The sequence below is a fragment of the Euleptes europaea genome, chromosome 14, assembly GCF_029931775.1.
Source record: "Euleptes europaea isolate rEulEur1 chromosome 14, rEulEur1.hap1, whole genome shotgun sequence".
In the NCBI taxonomy this organism is placed as follows: domain Eukaryota; kingdom Metazoa; phylum Chordata; class Lepidosauria; order Squamata; family Sphaerodactylidae; genus Euleptes; species Euleptes europaea.
Genome location: NC_079325.1, coordinates 27,268,354 through 27,284,314, shown reverse-complemented (window position 1 = coordinate 27,284,314; position 15,961 = coordinate 27,268,354). Strand labels below are relative to the sequence as shown.

The window sequence follows — 15,961 nt, the reverse complement described above, 5'->3', positions numbered from 1 at the left end:
AGTAAGGAATGAGGCAATCGCAGCAGCAATTTTTCTGAATGTGCAAGTGACCTATCAGGAAGGAATTGTTGACAGGAAAGTGGGTAAGAAGAAGTGGGTAGAAATAGAATTGGGACAGGGTGGTGAATATTTTGGGGTAGGAGCATTGTCAGAACTGTGCTTTGAAAGCTTTGTACAAGGCACCTGCCTCGGTTTTTGCACTTTGAAGCTCACTCATTTGCCCCTAAACATACAACCAAAATTTCTCATCCCTTGAAATTGTCTCTGTGGGGATGCCGCACTTCAGCTGAAACAAATCCCTCTGAATTTTTGCAACGGCTGCAGAGCAACAGGGAGGAGAAGATGTTCCGTAGAACTATGTCACGTATCAGGCAACAGAAGATTAGGGACTTGGATCATTGCCCATAGAACATAACCATGGAGATACACTCTTAGTTACAGTTGCTTAAGCAGCATTACCCCCTCCTGGTCAAACAAGGCTGCCGTAAACTGGGTGCCAACAGAAGGTAGCTTCACATGTTATGACAAATGAGTGTTCCCAAATGACTTGCAGTTCCTCTTTCAGAATAACATGTGAAGAGGGAGCCTATGTATCTCTCCACAAGGAGAGATATAAAGTCTTTCACATTAAGTGGACATTTAGCAGAATAGACTGGAGGACTGATTTCCCAAAGTGGGATAGTCAGACCTCCAAAGCGGGGAGGGGTGTGTGAAAATTTTGGTGATGGAAATGCACAGAAGTGGCAGCTGCTAGGCTGTCTCCCAGCTGCCTCGTACCTGGCAAAAAAAGTTTATGGCTGCAATCCCAAGTTGTCAACCATTTGGAATACAGATCTTTAGCGAAAGCAATGTGGGGCTTTCTCCATTGTTTGCTTCTACAGCAGCTTCCTGTGTGGCTCTTTCATTAAAGTTATCAGAATGGTTCTGCCTTCCCCCTGAGCCTGTTAGGTGGCTTGCACTAACGACTCAGCCAACATCTTGCTTGATTTCTGAGAATTATCATCTATATGCAAGTAAAAGGGAGATCCTAGCTGTGTTCTGGTAGGTGGTGTGATGTATATCAGAATTAAGGAATAAAGGTCTCACACAAAGCCTGGGCAGGGCTTGTCAAAATACCCATAATCACGGAGGACTGGCTTGCTGTGTGAGATACATTAGTACTTGGAGAAGGAGCAAGACTGAAGGAAGCTTCAGCACCTGCTTTTTCATGTTGCAAGGAAGAGCACTCTCCGGCAATGAGTGAAGGGGGGAACTCACGCATCTCCTAAAGTATGAGTATGCAGCAGTGTTACCAAATGGCAGTCCTGTTTTAGATACTCGGTGAAACGTGTGTGTACATTGTATTTTACCCCTTAGTCACCCCCCACCCAAAAAGGCTATTGAGTTCAATTCTTGGTACCAGTGTCATGATTGACGTTCTTAATTAATTACAAATAAGGACAGGCAGGCCCAGGCTAGTCAGATCTCAGAAGCTAAGCAGGATTGCCCCGGTCAGTATTTGGAAGGGAGAGCACCAAGGAATACCAGAGTTGTGATGCAGAGGTAGGCAGTTGCAAACCATCTGTGAACATCTCTTGCCTCGAAAACCCCACAGGGTCGCCATAAGTCAGCTGTTGACTTCATGGCAACAACAACAACAAAAAGACAGGCAGACTGACAATCAGTCTTAGACTAATAGATGATCAATTTTTTATACAATGGATTTAAAGAACTAATACAACTAGTGGCCAACAATAACATTCCCCTTGGTTGAATGTTAGCCTATGAAAGTTTCTTTTAATCACAGACTATTAGACTAAACTTCTTGCCACGAGCCAACTGCTCATCTTCTGGCTGAACTATCCGGTTGTTCTCTCTCTCTCCTCTGCTAGATCTCCCTCTAGCTTCTTCTTTCTTTCTCACCAGCTGTCACCAATTGACTTTGGCCGATAATGCATGGTTGTTTTGTCTTCCATTTCTCAAATGAATGTCACGATTCTCTGTTGTTGTAACGCATGACGTTCTCCTGCCTGCGGGGCCGACTCACTTCCATTTTGCTACTTCTCTGTGTTTTCCCATCCCAGCTTTCTCCCAATTTTACTTTCCATTTTGCGGCAAATGTGAGTGTTTGCCAGTACGTGCTTCAGCGCATGGGACAATCCCCCTGAATCCCAACATGCCCCCTTTCATCTTTCCCCCTCCCGCCCCTCCTCCCAGTTCCTTTCCAGTCAACCCATGTTACATATCCGCCATTGTCCGCCGTTCCTCATCTGCTTCCTCTTTCTCCCTTTTTTTGAGGGGAGGTCAGAATACCGGTATACCAACAAGCCGCCAAATTAGAAATACGACCTTCCCAGCGTTCTCTCCTGCAGTTCCCGCATGCTGGGGCACCTAATAGTCTCACAAAACTCATCCAATACCCCCCACACATGTTCCATGCATCAGTTAAGTTACACCATTATGTTCACATTTTACAAATTGCAAACATGTGCCTGTGTGGATCTGTGGATTGGTGTGCAAATGAGGAGATGATGGGCGGCAAGCTGCAGGGACGTGAGATGTATTATTTGCACGGTATTGGATATTGCTTTTCCTTGACAGATGCCATTTCCTCTGCCTTTTTAAACAATCTAGGGGGTGGATTGTATTCAGCATCAGGGGATACATGAAATAATTTTTGCTGATCTGATGGTATACCGGCATACTGGTAAGCCTAAAATTTTTTTTCATAAAAAAGGATAAAAAATAGCAAACGGGAAATCCCCCGGTGTTTGGGTCAACCTCCAACCAGCCTTGGCCAATCACAAAGCGGTTACAAAGATGACAGGAGAACCCCTGACCACTCCCCGAGTATCCTACATTACAGGCAGGGCGAAACACACCATGTTTTCTACCCTGATCAGTTGTGGGAATGCTGTTGGGGGGGGGGGTCGCCATGTGTTCAGTTTTCGGAACTCGGGATAAAAAAGAGTGAGGCAAGGGAGGAACAATCCAAGGACAGTCTAGCCATGCGTTATCGGCCTTTCTCTCTTTCCCTACTTCTGCAGACAGGGTGGAGTGAGTGGCAGGGTTTTTTTGTACTGTGGTTGTATCTACATTCAGAGAGGCATTACGTACACAGATGATACTGCTTTTGTGGTAAACCATTGGTAACTGCTATGCTGAAGTATTTACATACCACATTCAGTGCTGGTGGTATTTGGCCTTGATACTGAAGACTAAATAGGAGCAAGCAAGTAGGAAAATGATTTCATTTCCCCTACATATTGAAGCCCTGTGGTGCAGAGTGGTAAGCTGCAGTACTGCAGTCAAAAAGCTCTGCTGACAACCTGAGTTCGATCCCGACGGAAGTTGGTTTCAGGTAGCCGGCTCAAGATTGACTCAGCCTTCTATCCTTCCGAGGTCGGTAAAATGAGTACCCAGCTTGCTGGGGGTAAAAGGGAAGATGACTGGGGAAGGCACTGGCAAACCACCCAGTAAACAAAGTCTGCCTAGTAAACGTCGGGATGTGACGTTACCCCATGGGTCAGGAATGACCCGGTGCTTGCACAGGGGACCTTTACCTTTTTACATATTAAAGTTCTTTGCTGTTGGAGGTACTCAGCTCATGAACTTTCTTCAGTCTACTGACCCTTTAGTTAATGTAGAATGTTAATCTTTAAACTCTAGCAGGTTTTTGGTGGCTCTCTGACAATTGGGAACATTTGCTTTATGAATCCTCCCATCTGGCCCTAGCAAGGAAGATGTGGGTGGCTTCTGACATGACAAAAGAACAGAAAAAGGAATGAATAACAGTTCATTGCACCATGTTTCCACATCCAAAGCTGAAGAATGCATACTCTCCTGTATGTTTGTCCCACATATTATCTATTATGAAACAGGGAGGCATGGTGAGAGGAATCATGAATCACTCATGATTCTTCTCTGCATCACATCCAAAGCTACTCTGTGAGAACTTACATTGAAAACTCTCAAGCCTTCCTAGAAATCCCCTAGATTGGGCGTCATAGCTCTGATTGCAAACATAGTATACATTGCTGGTTCAAAGGTCATTGCCAGCACATTGCAGAGTTTGGAAACAGTTTTCTGAGAAACTGACCACTTTCCCCTATTATTTGAACTGCACTGCACTTTGTCATAATTCAAATTCAATTTTGAGCAAAGCACCTTTCCTCCCTTGAAAAATGTTACTCAACCCAAGGCAGTTTAAAAATAGCATTTTGCAAAGGCACTTCATCTCAGACTGCTGTGATTAAAGAAAGTTTCTCATTAAGATTAACTTCCATATTTTTAAAACTGCTCCTCGGAGAGGGTGAGGGAACATTTTTAATTTTAAAAGTAATCACCATGATGGCACAAGTAGACCCAAGACTGTTTTTTTAATTTCGTCTACAGATTGCATTGAATCCAGCCAGCTTCTCCATTCAGTCTCACCTCATTCTGCTCCTCTCTGCAGTTCCTGTTCCACATAGCTTTTGTTTATGTAGGTCCCACCATCTTCAGCACAGCTTCTTGAGTGATCCAGGAGGGACTCCCTCCTCCCTTTTTCAACAGCGGAAAAGCTGGTTGGATCCAACTCATTATGTCTTGTCTTCCTTTATCACTAGACCCAATGAATTAAATAAAACACAGAAATCTAGCACCAGGGGATCCAGAATCCTCTTAAAAGCAAGTATGATATGGGCTAGGGCTGTGCCACTGAGGACGGGTGTGTGTGTTGATGCTTCCTCCACACACTCCCCTCCCCCAGCTGCTTTAAGGTCTTGTAGGGACAAATGCAGGCATGATATGGATGCCTGTCCTTTTTTTCCTAACAGGACTTGAACACATGAAGCTGCCTTATACTGAATCAGACCCTGGGTCCATCAAAGTCAGTATTGTCTACTCAGATGGGCAGCGGCTCTCCAGGGTCCCAGGCAGAGGTCTTTCACATCACCTACTTGCCTAGTCCCTTTAACTGGAGATGCCGGGGATTGAACCTGGGGCCTTCTGCATGCCAAGCAGATGCTCCACCACTGAGCCACAGCCCCTTCCTTAAAGTAGCATGGGAAGGGGGAAATTCCTGGGGGGTGGGAATGACAGAGGGGAAAGAATTATAAACCTGCAGCACCCCAGTCCTGATCCAGTTCTCTCATCCTCCATTACACATCTAGACCTCTAATCACAGAACTTGAGTGTCGTGAAGAAGAGTTGGGTTTTATATGCCAACTTTCTCTACCACTTAAGGCAGACTCAAACCAGCTTACAGTCACCTTCCCCTCCCCACAACAGGCACCCTGTGAGGTGGGTGGGGCTGAGAGAGTGTAACTAGCCCAAGGTCACCCAGCTGGCTTCATGTGTCGGAGTGGGGAAACAAATCCAGTTCACCAGATTAGCCTCCGCCGCTCATGTGGAGCAGTGGGGAATCAAACCCGGTTCTGCAGAACAGAATTCACCACTCCAGACCACCACTCTTAACCACTACACCAAGCTGGCTTCCAGCATGTAGTTTGGCCCTACAAACACGTCTTCCACTCCTTTTCTCTCTCCTTCATCCCTTCCTGCAGCTTGACTGGCCTCAGTATAAAGGGCCATAGACCTGACCTCCTGCTCCCACTCAGTTGGGTTTCCAACTGGCCAGAGGCCAGTTGCCAGAAGAAGGTTTTTATCTTACAGTAGAGGGAATAGGTGAGAGGTTGGTTTCTATTTATTGTTCAGTGTTCCTTTAATGAGTGGGATGACTTGGCGAGACTGATCATTCCCCTCTGATTTCAGCTGACTCAACTTCTTGGTAGTATTAGGACCCTTTCTCTGATTCCTGAGAGATCAGGGATCTTGGCTAGTCTAGGGGCTTTGAAATGTGCAGTCTGTATGACAGTGTTATTTGCTACCCCTGTACAATTACTGGAGAACAGGTAGCTGTACAATGGAATAATTGACTTTGTTATATTTGCTTGTATGTAACTTGTAGTTAACCCCACATTTTCCAGTTTGCCTTTGTTCATATAATATGCAACAAAAATAAACCAGCACTAGACTAAACCTCTCAACATGTATTGTACATCTTCAGTTACAATGTGCAAACACTTACAACATACAACCTATAAACATACTATACACATAAGAAAACCTACTCTTACAACAATACAAAACAAAAGAAACTAGTCCATACAGACCCTCTGTTTCCATAAACTTGAACAACTAGCATTTTATCAAGGTTGCAAAGGTAACACATCAATTCTTTTGCTGACAAAATAGCAGTCCAACTCCCTGGCAGGGGGAGGGAAGAAACATGCCTTCCGGAATGTGTCAGCATTTTCACCACGCTGTGGCTTCTTCAGCTAAATGACTTCCACAGGCAACTTTAAAAATGCCTTCTGTCTTTTTGTAGCTGCTTCATTGTGTCAGCCTACAAACCTTCCTCAAGTCAAAGGAGCATGCGTGACTGCTTTCGCTGCAAGGAGCTTTGTGCATATAATGGCTGGAAAATTCAATTAAAATAATCCCCATTGTGCTAAATCTCAGACCCGCTACCCAAATTCTGTTCTTCTTCTATACTTGTGCAGAACCACAGAGTATGCCTGGTTCTGGGATCAAAGGCAAGAGGTCAGATGCTTGTTCCATCCTTCACTGAAGGCTTTCTGGGCCCTTCTGGAAGCCCTCGTGAGGAAGGGTATATTGGCTTAGAGTCAGCCTCTGTGCAGAGGATCATGTGGCCTCCAGACGGAGTTGCGTAGAAAAGGCTGTTTTGATCATAGCTGACTGGAGGCAGGGCAGTATGGCATCATAGGGAAGTGACACCATGCCTGGACCGAAGCAGGGAATGGGAAGGTACTTGCCGCTGCTGTAGGCTTTGGGTGCAGCGACTGGAAGCTTTTGCCGGCATTTGGAGGCATGGCTAGGATTGGGGCTGTGGCCGGCAGCCATTCCTGGGAAGTGCGGGTAGGGGAGAGGAGCATTGCTTTTAAGAGGATTCTGGATCCCCTGGTGCTTTGCTGCAAAAGGAGGAAAAGGCGAGAACGGGCGAGAACATGAAAACTTGTAAGGTTAGAACGGCTGCGCTAAAGTCGCAACTTCCATCACTGTGGCAACACGGCATCAGGTCTGGTTTCCATAGCTACCTTCAAACTGCAGAACATGCTGGAGATATTTTGGGGGTGGAAAGGGTTGAACAGAAGCTGGGCTTGTCTTAAATGAGCCCATTTCAGTGGGAAAAACAATGGATAAGGAATGACAATTTCCTTTGGCAGACAGGGTGATGGTGGTTTAGGAGAATATGGAGGTCTGTGCATTATACTCTGTGATTCCCGCAAACCCACCCCCTTGCATTCAAATGCCTCAGTTGGGATTTTCCACCGAATTCAGCATTGTAAGAATGTCTGCCTCCTTTTAAAAAACATTTCTCATTCTTGAGGGTTTCGAAGACAGGAAGTCCCCAAACCAAAATTGGGGTGATCCAGGTCATAAGTCTTCATCGCCATATGAAACTCTCCATTCTTCCTTGTGACTACCAGAAGAGATGAGTTCAATTTACATGTGCTGATTTTCCTTAGTTCACATAATTTATTCAGGTAGTGGGATTCAGCTTTTCTTGTTGCCAAATTTGTGTTATCTTGGCACAGAATTTTGATTTTGCAGCCCTGCTTAGAGGAGCTTCCTCTTGAGCACTGTGTTGTTTAACCAGGTGCAGAAGTGTCCTTGAGAAGCACAAGTACCTTCCCCCTCACTGCAGGAGGACAAACTCCCCCCTTGCCTGGACAATGGACCCCTCCCTGAAACTGGAGGCATCTGACTGTGCTGGAAGGTGTTATTTGCGAGGACAACAAAGGATCGGCTTCTTTACAGCTGCTTCTTTAACTTGCTTCTTTTGTGTGTACTTCCCCCCCCCCCTTCTTTCTTTCAGCTTGTGGAGAAACCCTGCAAGAGAGTCAAGGGAATTTCTCTTCACCTGACTTTCCCAATGGATATTCTGCACACATGCACTGCATCTGGAGAATATCTGTCACTCCAGGGGAAAAGGTATTTGTGGCGCCAAACAACCAGTTTTGCTATTCCACTTCAACTGCCCCACCATCCCCGCCCCTTCCCATTTCTATCCTCCTTTCCTGCTGTCATCCTTTTATTTCTTTCTTTGTCCCTTCCCTTTCTTCCCCTTCCTACCATCTCTCCTAGGGCTGATTCATATGACCATCTTCCTTACATGATAATTGCCATTATCATGCATAGGCTAGGTTATGTGAAAAAGACCATCACAGATGTTTTGGGATTGAGTCATCTTGTCCTTTGAATTCAAGATCTACCAGTAGAAGGCAATATTGGACATGGTAAGATTTTATCATCTAACGACTAGAGTTTTAGCTAGTTGCGTGAACCGAGTCTTGCTCTTCTTTTACTTCCATTCTCTCCCAATGTCTCAGCCTTCTGTGTTGCCTTATTAGGGCTGCTTCAGAGAAAACATGGGTAGATAAAAGCAGGAAAAAAGCTGGAAACGCACACTTTTAAATGTTGGAACATTATAGTTTTGTAATGTTGGAAAGCCAGTATCAGATGCACGTACTGCAAAGAAGGTCCCATGTTTGCATGTCACGTGTTCACTGCCTTACAAAGATCTTGCATTTCCAAGTCCTGAGTAACGGAATGAGATGGTGGAATTTAGACCTCTTTGTGATATCCCCTTTTGATCAGGCTCGCAAATAATAACCAGGCCTTCTTGCAGTCCCTAATGGCTTCTACCATACTGTGTCTTCCATCTTTGAAGTGCAGGTTTCTCTCTCTTCTGATTGTTCAGGATAGTGTGTGTTCTCGGTGGAGAAAGACCCACGTCTACATGACAGGCAGTTTCTGAGCTGGACTTGGGCATGGAAGTTTGGGACCATCTTTAGACTAACATGCTTAATGGCTGCTAGCTTGGAAGAGCTTTGCTGTCAGGCTCCGTTTGGTTTAGGAATGCCCACAATCTGAATGGTTTCCATAAATACAAAACAACACATGCAATTGCAGCAATCAGAGCAGAATTTGGTTTCAGCTGTTTTTCATTTTGCGCTTGTGGAACTGTTTTAAAATTGGGAGGTCTAAATTAATTTCAAAGGATGTAGTGCAGACCCAGATGAATAATAGGGCTTACTCAAGCAAGTGCCCAGGCTGTGCTCCTTCCATCTTCTCTGCTGATGTTAGCAGTGCTTGCAGCATCCAGATAAAACAGGAGGGGCTGTGGCTCAGTGGTAGAACACATGCTTTGCATGTAAAAGGTCCCTGGTTCCATTCCTGCCATCGCCATTTAAAGGACCTAGGTGAGGGGAAAGACTAAAGTGATTTAGTAGCTGATAAAGCTCCATCTACTAATTTTCTGTGTGTCGTCTTAAAGGCACAGTAGCATGACCTTTAAAAAAAGTGACAACCCTAAGATGGAGAGAAGCACTCTATGGCAGGTAGGACAGAAAGCTATAGCAGCCTTTGCATTCCTTTGAGTGGCTACACGGTCAGCAAGGGTTGGAATTTCTTCCAGATCTGTCTTCTTTCCCTAGAAGTAAGCAAATTGAGCTAGCAGCTGCCAAAATTTCTCTGGAGCTGCCTGTATTCTGAAGAAGGAGGGAGTGATACAGCCTGGCATCAAGACAAGCCAAGACAGGGCCTGGCTCCTGCTGTGTTAAATGCTGTTGTTTCTTCATTGCTGATTTTTCACATAGTTTTATTCAAGCGCTTAGTATTGTCAGAAGACATTACTGAGTCAAGCAGACCAAAAAGGTCTGATAGTATAAGCCAGTTTCAAATGATCATAGTACATTTAACTCAGCCTGGGAGAGGCTGTGGCTCAGTGGCAGAGCTTCGGCTTTGCATGCAGAAGGGCCCAACTTCAATCTCTGGTATCTCCAATTAACAGGATCAAAGTAGGTGATGTGAAAGATCTTCCTGAGACACTGGAGAGCCGTTGGCAACCAGAGTAGGTAATACTGACCTTGATAGACCATTGGTTTGAGTCAGTATAAGACAATTTAATGTGTGTATCTTTGTGTATTGCTAGGAGCTGGGAAAGACCTCTGCTGAGACTTTGCAGAGCTGTTGCCAATCAGAATTGAAAATATTGAGCTGGGTGGATCAGTGGCCTGACTCTGTCTTGGATCCCATAAACCACCAGCACAAGACGCTGATGGTCTTGTCTTCTCCCCTCCCAAAGCCTTTCCATCTCCGGGAAAGTTTATTCCTGAGGTGATGGGAATTACATGTGCTATTAGCTGCATGGGTCGAGCAGCAGCAGTGGAAATGGGGCAAAGAAAGACATCACTCTTCTTGCATGAGCTGAGCTCTGCTCACAGAAGAGAAAGAAAGGAGCAACTTCGCCCCCTTCCCACTGCAACAGCCTGACCCACGTGGCTGTTAGCAAATGCAAATCCCTCCACTCCAGGAATAAACTTTCCCTGGAGTTGGAAAGAGTTCTGGCAGGGAGGGAAGGATAGGGAAGATCCCATGATCTTTATGCCTGAAGATTGCAGGATCCAATTCTGTGCATAGAGCATCTTTGTGTGTGTGAGAGTGTGTGTATAGATAATTGATAATTTTATTCAGGTTAATTTGCCCCGTGGCACAGAGTGGTAAGCTGCAGTACTGCAGTCCAAGCTCTGCTCACGACCTGAGTTCGATCCCAGCAGAAGTCGGTTTCAGGTAGCCGGCTCAAGGTTGACTCAGCCTTCCATCCTTCCGAGGTCGGTAAAATGAGGACCCAACTTGCTGGGGTAAAGGGAAGATGACTGGGGAAGGCACTGGCAAACCACCCCGTAAACAAAGTCTGCCTAGTAAACGTCGGGATGTGACGTCACCCCATGGGTCAGGAATGACTCGGTGCTTGCACAGGGGAACTTTACCTTTTAATTTGCTAAGCAAAGGTGGAAAACCCAGCAAGGACTGAGGGATCCTTCTGGCCTCCGGAACAAACCTCGATCCTTCAGCAATATTCATGCTTTTCTTCCCAATTGCTAAGGATAGAAACCTGTATTGTTGTTTTTGTTATTATAAATGAACGCTAAAATTATCTGGAAGGCATATTGGTCCCCCAGTTCCACATTGTATATATACAGAATATATGTATTCTCTTCTGTAGGCCAGGCTATAAAATTTGAACTACTGCCACCGTTAGTTGGCTACTATAATCAAATCAAATGGAGAATGGAGAAATTTGAAAATTCCCAGAACATGTTTAAGTGATGGTTAAATATCTGTTGCTTATTCATGGTGGTGTAACCTCTGCTTACTTCCCAGATTAGGCTGAACTTTACATCCCTGGATCTGTACCGAAGTCGGTTATGCTGGTATGATTACGTGGAGGTGAGAGACGGGTTCTGGAGAAAGGCCAGTTTGCGAGGTAACCAGCAGGAATGCATCTGTGTGCAAAAGTGACCAGGCTGTGGTGTGTGTCTAGATCTCATAGAGACATAGATTGTAACACTGGAAGAGACTCTCAAGTTTATCTTCTCTGACCTCCAGTGAAATGCCAGCTCACTGATCTCCCTCCAGTCAATAGGGGCAGATTGAACTCTATATATTTTAACCCATCTATCCTCCAAGAAGCTCCAAGGGGGCAGCATTTTCCCTTCCTACCCCCATTTTGTCCTCACAACAGCTCTGTGAGGGAAATTTAGTCTGAGAGTTGGTGACTCAAAGTTACCCGGTGAACTTCGTGGTTGAGTGGGGATTTGAACCCAGGTCTCTCCAGTCTGAGTCCAACACCACACTAACACTGGCTGTTAAGATCTATTTTAATTGATATTTCATCCTTCTCACTATTTGAAGAGGAACCAATATCTTCCTCCCCTATGAATTGCAGATAAATATTGAGACAATATGAAAGTCCCCTCAACCCACCTGCCTCCATTAACTCATTCTCCCCTGGCCATTTCCATGGTCTCCTTGACCGTGTGTTAGACTTAATTTAACATAAATAAAATGCATTGAATTGCATTTTGTTGTTTCTTTAGCCGACATCAGGTGAAATTATAGTTTTACTGTTCTGTAAGGAATTATTTGGGCAGGGGCCTTTAAAATGTGATATGTGTGTGTGTGTGTGTGTGTGTGTGTGTGTGTGTGTTCCACTAAAATTTGCCATTCAGAAGGATACCTCATCTATAGGTGAGAAATTATTCTCATGTAAAGCAGGAGTAGGCAACCCCCAGGACATGTGCTAAACAGCAACATATGAGATCGTTTTGCTCAGCATGCAAGACAGTTCTCTGTCCAAGCAATCAGTGCAAGACTTTGAGATTCTGGTAGCATTGCTGGGGCGGGTGGTGTGGGAGAAGGCCTGGCTTATGCCTGTCATCACCTCTTTAACCTGCGCTGCCTACAGCTGGATCCAAGGTGTACCTCTGGGGCTCTGGTGGTGGTGCTGAGGCTCAGTCTGTTCCCAGTGTGCCTGGCCAAGTACAGCTCTTGTCCCTTCCCTTCTTTGTTTGCTGCACACCACCATCTTCCCAGGTATATGTTGCTTTTTTTTTGGCACTTGTGCCAAATAGGTTGCCTGTCCTTGATGAAGAGTCTGTTCCTCTCCTGGCCTTCTGCCTACTCCTAAAACGTGTACCTAACTGCATGGCTTCAACAACCCATCTGGTGTTTTCATTACACTTCTACGGGCAAAGTTAAGAGTCCAAGAGGATGTATGCTCCCCCCCCCCCATTTTGACTCTGCAGTAAAAGAGAATCCAGATCCTGAACTCACAATAAATGGTTCAAATATTCACATATATACGTTTGCTTACATTTTTCTGATTGTTTCTGTTTCGATGATTCCAGGATTTAAAGAGTTTGGGGTCTTTAGCAATGTCTGAGTTTGAGAAGGGTGGGGAAGCAAATGGGATTTAGGGTGAGAGTTGGTTTGCCACTCTCCAGGTGAGGCCTGGGGATCTCCCAGAATTACAACTGATCTCTATGCTACAAGAGGTCACTTCACCTGGAGAAAATGGCTGCTTTGGAGGGTAGTCCCTCCCCTCCCCCAAAACCCCCCATCCCCAAGCTCACCCCTCAAATCTCCAGGAATTTTCAACCTGGAGTTGGTAACCCTAGGTGAGAGACTCAGGAGGATACATGTGACTCTGCTTAAATGGAAATAAATGCTATTCTGCCACTCAGAAGCACCTAGAGGTACAAAAGACATGTCCAAGAAAGCATGTGGTTTTTCTCCAGGTAGGTTCTGTGGGAATAAGCTTCCGGAGTCCATCCTCTCCAGTGACAGCCGCCTCTGGATAGAATTTCGCAGCAGCAGCAACTGGATTGGCAAAGGCTTCTTTGCAGTTTATGAAGGTACTGTTTTTTCCTACTCAGCCTGGGCTGGAGAAGTGTAAGGAAGGGGAGGACACAAACAAAGTGGGAAAACCCTTCAAATTACTCAGAAGCCAGAATCCTATTTTTTAGGTTCCCGCCTACATACAACATATTTGAATAACTGTTTCAAGTTTCTATGCACCAAGGCAACCAGGCGCCTGGGTTTTTTCTAAGGCTGGCAGGGTATGTGTTACGTATTTCAGTTTGCAGCTTGACCTTTCATAAGATTCAGAGTGAGCAATGTGAGTAGTCCACATAAATACATTGCAGCATGACAAAATGTATCTTGGCAGCCCCCAAATCGAGGCCTGAGCTGATAGAAGAAAATTTAGTAAACTGTTGCTGAGGAATGATTCCTCTGTTGTAAGAGGAGAACGAGGAGCACACACAATTTAGCTTTTACAGACTGATGATCTATTATCTATCATGTCTGCTTTCTCATTATCTATCATGTCTGCTTTCTCTCTAGTTTTAGCTTTAGCGGTGGGAATGGGGGTGGGGAGACCATTGGCATGGACCTTTCCTTCTTTGCCCGTCTTGCAGGTCAGTTTCTGTCTCTAAGATGGCAGAGGGTAGTTGCTATGGCTTCCTCCTGTGGGCCGTGAGCTGTGTTCTATATGTTGATTTTGAATAATTGAACAGGGGTTCTACTTCTGCAAATACTGAGGGTTCAGGATCCCATTTTCAGATCCCGTCACCTGACCTAGATTTGATGTAGACTCTGTGTAATTCCAAGGGGAAATTTCTTAAGTGGTCACCCTTTAGGGCAGGGGTGTCAAACATACAGCCCGTGGGCCGGATCCAGCTCCTTGAGACCTCTTATCTGGCCCGCTACCCTCTCCCACTCTTGATCTGGGCTGGCAAGCCTGCTGTGGACTCGCCAGCCAAGGCAGCCACCCCTCCGCTCCCCATCTGGGCTAGCCAGGCATGATCTGGCCTGACCAAGTGCCATTTATGTCATATCTGGTCCCTCATAGCAAATGAGCTTGGCACCCCTGCTTTAGGGTTGCATGTATTTTCAGAAGCAGACAAGCTCTTTCCCAAGGGAAACTCAAGATTTTTGGCTAGGATGTGCCTCTCATGCATTTATTTTCTCTTTCCAGCAATCTGTGGGGGAGAGATGAAGAAAGACAATGGGCATATCCAGTCTCCCAACTATCCTGATGACTACCGGCCAAATAAAGCATGCACCTGGAAGATTACCGTCTCAGAGGGTTTCCATGTGGGCCTTGCTTTCCAGGCATTTGAGGTACCAAACTACAAGCACTTCAGCTATTTCCCAGTAAATTGAAATTTTATTTGTAATTTCGAAATGGACCTGATCCACAGGCTTATGCCTCCTAGTTAGCAAGACTGGCAAGGTGACAGATTGTTTGGATCCTTTGCAATCTGGTTACAGACTTGATTATGAGACTAAAACAGCCTTTGGTCAACCTAGTAGTGGGTGACTTGCATTGGGAAGGTGGAGGGAGAATGTGATGCTCAGAGACTGCTGCCTTTGACCTGTGGGATCTCACAAGGCTCCTATCATGTCCCCTATGCTTTTCAACATCTACATGAAGAACTGCCAACCTACCTAACCAGTACGGTCATCTTTGGAGGCCCTGCTTCTGAGATTAGCCAGGTGGCAACCCGGGAGAGGGCCTTTTCAGTCAAGGCACCAGAACTCTAGAATCCTCTCCCCAGAGAGATTCACCTGTCCTCTTCTGTTGCCATATTCCACCAGCAGGTGAAGACTTTTTTGTTTCAGCGGGCATTCCCTCAATGAACCCTCTTTATTGCCCTGTGTCTTCATTGTTGTTTTAGTGTGTGTATTTTTCTTGGTTTTAATTATTTGGAAGATGTGTGCTTGTTTGGGTTGAATGGTTTTTAAGATATGTCTTTATTAGGTTATGTTTTTAATCTTTTAGCTGCCTTGGTAGCCCTGATGAGAGCAGAAAGATGGGAATATAAATTTTCTCACATAAAATAAATAATGCTTAGCAAATCTTTGGAATACCTTTCAGGGCTGCATGCACTGACATTTGAAAGCAGCATGAATGAAGTCAATAGAAAACCTATTCCTATTCTCTACTCTCTGTAATGTGTATCATGAGGCCCACTCATAGCTGTCCTGTATCCTCCCACTCATCTGTCCTGTATCCTCCCTTTCTCCCCTGCTCCTTCAGATTGAGCGTCATGACAGCTGTGCTTATGACTACCTGGAGATCCGGGATGGTAACTCGGAGACAAGCAATCTGATCGGAAGGTACTGTGGTTATGATAAGCCTGATGACATCAAAAGCACCTCCAACAAGTTGTGGATGAAGTTTGTGTCTGATGGGTCCATTAACAAGGCTGGCTTTGCTGTCAACTTCTTCAAAGGTACTGCCTTCCATATATATCATTACGTTGAGCTTAGAAGATAACATGCAGTACTTCAGTTTTGGGTGTCCTTGGGCCAGAGAGCAGATTATTTCAGTGGACTGACTTATTCAAACTTTGGTCTGGGATAGAATATCCTGGCTTGAAAGCAAGGCATGCCTGAAAGGTACCTGGACAACCCAATATTTAGCCTTCATCTTGGTGTCGAGCAAGTGGTCCAGATAGTGCATGTATTCCAGTTCTGACCACTAGGAGGCAGGCTTCACAAGGAAAAGATTGTTTGTAAGTTGGGCAGAGAGAAGCATGGCTCTGACCCTAGAACTGGTTTCTTT

At 45.3% G+C, this 15,961-nt stretch overlaps 1 protein-coding gene across 2 annotated transcripts in view; it reads left to right on the top strand.

The window, feature by feature from the left end:
* Positions 1-15,961, top strand: part of BMP1 (bone morphogenetic protein 1) — a 138,983-nt gene that overhangs the window by 100,149 nt on the left and 22,873 nt on the right. For both annotated transcript variants that reach the window (XM_056860918.1, XM_056860919.1), the window contains exons 8-12: positions 7,862-7,977; positions 11,212-11,314; positions 13,128-13,244; positions 14,369-14,514; positions 15,434-15,629. In XM_056860918.1, coding sequence (XP_056716896.1) covers positions 7,862-7,977; positions 11,212-11,314; positions 13,128-13,244; positions 14,369-14,514; positions 15,434-15,629 — 678 coding nt within the window. The remainder of the gene's footprint in view (positions 1-7,861; positions 7,978-11,211; positions 11,315-13,127; positions 13,245-14,368; positions 14,515-15,433; positions 15,630-15,961) is intronic.